The sequence below is a fragment of the Lycium barbarum genome, chromosome 6 (assembly GCF_019175385.1).
Source record: "Lycium barbarum isolate Lr01 chromosome 6, ASM1917538v2, whole genome shotgun sequence".
Classification (NCBI taxonomy): domain Eukaryota; kingdom Viridiplantae; phylum Streptophyta; class Magnoliopsida; order Solanales; family Solanaceae; genus Lycium; species Lycium barbarum.
In genome coordinates, this window is record NC_083342.1 from 86,062,083 (window position 1) to 86,067,015 (window position 4,933).

General features: G+C 37.7%; 1 protein-coding gene across 1 annotated transcript; it reads right to left on the minus strand.

Moving 5' to 3' along the window:
- Positions 1-465: 465 nt before the first annotated feature.
- Positions 466-4,654, minus strand: LOC132644564 (zinc finger A20 and AN1 domain-containing stress-associated protein 8-like). The gene is made up of 3 exons (XM_060361154.1): positions 4,552-4,654; positions 4,325-4,381; positions 466-1,269 (listed from the first exon to the last, which is right to left on the minus strand). The coding sequence occupies exon 3, from the start codon at positions 1,256-1,258 to the stop codon at positions 749-751; it is 510 nt and encodes a 169-aa protein (XP_060217137.1). The 5' UTR covers positions 1,259-1,269; positions 4,325-4,381; positions 4,552-4,654; the 3' UTR covers positions 466-748.
- Between the last annotated feature and the right edge of the window lie 279 nt (positions 4,655-4,933).

The window sequence follows — 4,933 nt, forward strand, 5'->3', positions numbered from 1 at the left end:
AGCATAGAAAGACAGAGCTGTCTTGGCTGTTGGCAACCTCATGAGACATTTATCAATAAAAGCACACCACTCAGGAGGAGGAAAAGGGGAACATGCAATCAGTGACTCCGAAACTGTCGAAACATGTGAGCGATACAAGCTGGCAACCGCCCAATATTATACAAATTTAGCAACAACTTAATTTCAACACTGAAATTGTGAGATTTTTACCATTAGCTTACCTAAAAGAAAACTATATATAACCGTCTGTAATAGTGAAATCGGTTAGCCTGGAAAAAATGCAGGTTACTTGCTACAACTACAACAGATCAATATACATTATACACTAATAGTATAAAAACTCTCACACTACTCAAAATATATAAGTTCTCTTAGCAATATGATTTTGGTCTTGACCATAGTCGCAAAATAAACAAAGTCGTTCCGGAAGGGGGTTCAAGAAAAGGATTCGATGGAAAGAAACACTTCTTTTACTTAAGGAACACCAACTTTTATGTTATTAAATTGGAATCACTACATGATAAGATAACCCAAAAGAATGTCCATCACAAGCACAAAACAAGCACTAAAGATGGAACCACAACATTCCTTACTCGATACCAACATTACTACCCCTCAAGTTGCAAAGTTGCCTTATGCTTTTTTCTCTCAACCCCTCGTAATCCTAGGCACCTAACAACCGCTGTCACCAGACAGGTATAGAAGACAAACTTGGATAATACTGCAGCTCATAACTCGGAACATTCCTTCATATTTTGTCGACCTTTTCAGCCTTAACAACTGGATTGGCTTTCGCAATAGCATCTTGAGCAGCCTTGCGATAATCATAGGGACACTCATGCTTGTCAGAGTAGCGATGAGCTGAGCAGAAAAGATTCCCACAACGGCAACTGAAGCTGGTCAAACCAACTCGTCTCTTACAGGTGCTGCACCTGTTTGGCCCCTCCTCAGCCTTCTGAACATGTTCGTTCTCTGGTGGTGCACATGCAACCTGTGTGGGTATAACCAGGGACTTTGTGGGACCTTCCTGCACGGTTACAGCAACATCAACAGCTTTCACACTAGTGCTTGAACTTCCACCATTCACAAAGTTTTCAATAGATGAAGCGGCAAAGTTAGCTTGTTCTTGCTTAAACATCATGTCCTTGTAGCACTTCGAGCACATGTTCATTGTTGCTGCAGTTCCAAAAAATCCACAATTGTTAACACAAAGGACAGGAGCTTGAGGAGCTTGGCAGCCTGTATCATTTTGCTCCATATTGAACTTTCCTGCAACAAAGGACAACGTTAATTTACCATTATACAACAGCCGAATATGATATCCCCAATCATTTTACCCACAATTCATCAGTATATTCTCTTATAGAGAATAAATTGATTGCATTTAACCAATATTTAGCCAGACACCATTTGGCACATATTGCTTGAGCCGGTAGTATCAGAACCGTCCAGTATACCAAGTTATATTGAGAGCCAACTCCTGATTATTTTATTTTTTTGAAAGAACTTGCCACAATTCATTATGGCAATTCATCGCTGATACATGATGATGGACTGCATTCCCACAACACATAACTAAATTGATTAATCCATCTCTTTATTCTTAGCAGCATGTGGGTTGTCTTTTTTTTTTTTTTGGGGGGGGGGGGGGGGGGGGGGGGGCTGCAACGACGACCTTGAGAAAAGGGAAACTCAAATGCCAAAGTTAAATGTGTTATTCTATACCGCTGAATCCTGATGGGTTGAGCACCAACAGACAGCCTTCAATACCTGCCACTTAAGCATCGTAACAAAAATACCTACTATTTTCATTAACCATGGGTTGCCGCTACATTTTTTCTACCAGTTGAAATCATACCTCCAAAAACCAACCAAGAACAACACAATTATGATCCTACAGTGTGTTGTTGCCAAGCTCATAAATACATCAGCATAATCATCACTAGCCCATAGCCCAGAAGAGCTTGACATGACTGTACCCATTCTAAAAAATAAGAAACAAAGACTGCTAGGATGGGGTGCCACCCGAGGCGAATCTAGGATTTCTAGAGCATGGGCGCACCACTAAAAAAAAAAGAGGAAAAAATGTATTAATCCCTCAACCTTCAACCAAGTGCACCATTTAACCTTCTTATAGCATGGGTGACAACAATTAATATTATACCAATTTTAGAAAATATATACATAGAATATCTAGTTTTACTGAGAAACCATGGGTTCACGTGACCCAAAATTAATACCTAAATTCGCCCCTACGCCACTATATGGACACTGTTTCATTCAGTTGTAAGCCTGTAGTAAGACCTATTACCAAGGATAGTACCCATCCTCCCTTACCACCTCTTTGATAGTTCAACCGTAGCAAATTTACCTTGCAACACGTTTTTAAATTCAAGATTAGACCACCTATAAAGAATTCTCTTCAGTTTAAAATCAACTGCAACTAACACTTGTACAGCAGACCAACTGTGGCAGCCAAGAATACAGAACAGTGAAGGTCAAAGATAAAATCGTTCGAGAGGTCAAAGAGACGATTGAGTAAGCTAAGTACTTGTAAGGGTCGTGTAACAAATGCATGGTCAGACGGCAGAAGGTTGAAGGGAAACTTTGCACAGTAACAGGCAACATCAAAAAGGAAGTTGGGAACTAGGAAAGACGAGAAAGGATATGATGACCAACAGCTGAGGGCAGTGTCGCCCTGGGAAATGCTGAACAAAGGGAGATGCACTTTGGAGGTAACCGAATTGAAAGCAATCAAACTAAGCTCAGGTACAGAGCAGCATAACCATATGTTCCTCTAACCTCAGCGACAAAGAAGCTTTGGAAGAAAAAGAGAAAGATATAACATTTAGAAAAAGGTAAAAGGAGATAACAAGTAGAGAAGGAAGCAGCTCTGAAAACTCGACAAAAGGAAAAAACCACCTCCACCAAGCCAGAAAAACTCTTCTATCAGAAGCCAGCAAACACTTTCAAATTAGTCGTGATCACCAGAGTTACTTTTTAAAAAACCTGGAAGGCTTTCAGAACACTCTAGAAAACAAGGATTTCCAAATGAGTAAAAGAGTAAGACAGAATATATGCATTACAAGTTTAGTCATCATTTGAAGAATGAGGATCAAAACTAAAGAAATTAGACAGCTCAAAAATCTGAGAGGTGAATAAGATGACCAAAATGGAGAAATGATACAGAATGCTATGCGGTATGAAAATATAAAACTGTGTGAAACGCTTATGTAAAACAGTTGTAAAACCAAGAATGTGCGTGTTGGATCTCCGAGACCGACATAACTACAAGATGAACATCACAAAATCTGATATCAGAATAGATCTTATGTCATATATGATTGAACAAGATTAGAAATGCTCATGTTCTTCATATGGTGCACGCACCACACATAAGATAACATGAAAGAATAATAACATGGTTGATCGTCCTATGCAGACTTCAATATGCAGATGTCCTCCAATGCGAAAAATATTGGTATTGAAGGCGCTAGGAACGAACCGACAAACTTAAATTTACATAGAAGAAGATTATCTGAAAAGACCTATTCCACCAAACATGCACGAACTAAACAGAAAATGAAACACAATAGAAGCAGAAGATCAATATTGCTGAGAACAGCTAATTTGGAATTCAAACATAGTTACATAGTCGCGCTTATATTAGGTGCTTGCCAAGAGTCTTCTTATGCTCTTCCTATTCTGCATAAACTTGATTGTTCGTGTCGAGATATAGATTAAACCACCTCTACTTTAGCAAATCCTTAATTTTACTTAAAATAAAAATTATTTAGTATCGAAAAAAAGTATCTTGCAAAGATCAGAATACATACAACGGAACTATTTGGGGATTGAGGCACCAAATTCAAAGAACATTCCTCCCAAATCTTTCTTCTAAATGAAGAAAACTTAGGATGCTATTGAACGGGTTCTCATCACTTCAAAGAAAACAATGATATTAATGGAAGACCATAAAATTCAGCAAATTAATTAAGTCCCATAGCTATGCTATGGTTTGATAGTCAATTTTTTAATACATGAAAAATGAAAATTTTCACTTTTATCTTTTTTCGATTCATCTCTGCTCTTACAAAATCAATAAAACATAATTTTGCTATTTGTTTGGTTTGGATTCAAGTATATCAATGTCAGTGTTACAATACAGCATAAACCTGACTGGTGATCAATGTTACAAGCTGGCTAAAAGGGGGCACACCATGCACCATATCAAATCAAAAAACTTACAGTTACAACCCACCACCTAATTTCACTTAGAAACCAAAAAAGAAAAAACACAGTAATAATAAAATACTAAACTCACCTGTTCGCTGAAGAAGCAACAAAATCCTTTCTTCAAATAGAATTTCGCCTCCTATCCCTTCAAAAAGAACAAAACAAACATATTAAACCACACTGATCACTATACCACTCCAAAAAAAAAAAAAAAAAAAAGATAGAACCATAAAAAAGCCAAAAGGGTATTTAAATTTTGCATAATTAAACAAAACCAACTAGAGAAAAATCAAAAATACGATGAAGAAAACTAACCCTAAAAGCGAACAGGAGAAAGTGTCGGAGGAGCCAAAGAAGAAACTGGAGGAAAAACGAAAAGCAATATATTATTAGTATTATTATATAGAGGTTGAAGAGTGAAAGTGGAATTGTATGTTTAATACGTGTTGATTTGTGATTGGATATTGTGAAGATTTTGGTAGATAATAGCCAATTGGAAAGAGGAAGCAGATGAAAAGGCGGTGGGCTTGAGTGTAGGAGATTGTACCAGGAAGTTCTACGTATTCACGCGTGTTGGGCTTTGGCTTTGTTTAGTGGGGACTAATCTAATCGATTTGAAAGGAGAGAGGAGTCATGTGAAACGTGGCATGTTACGTGCTGTTGATCGGCTTCTAACCGACTAATTGAGTCATATTTA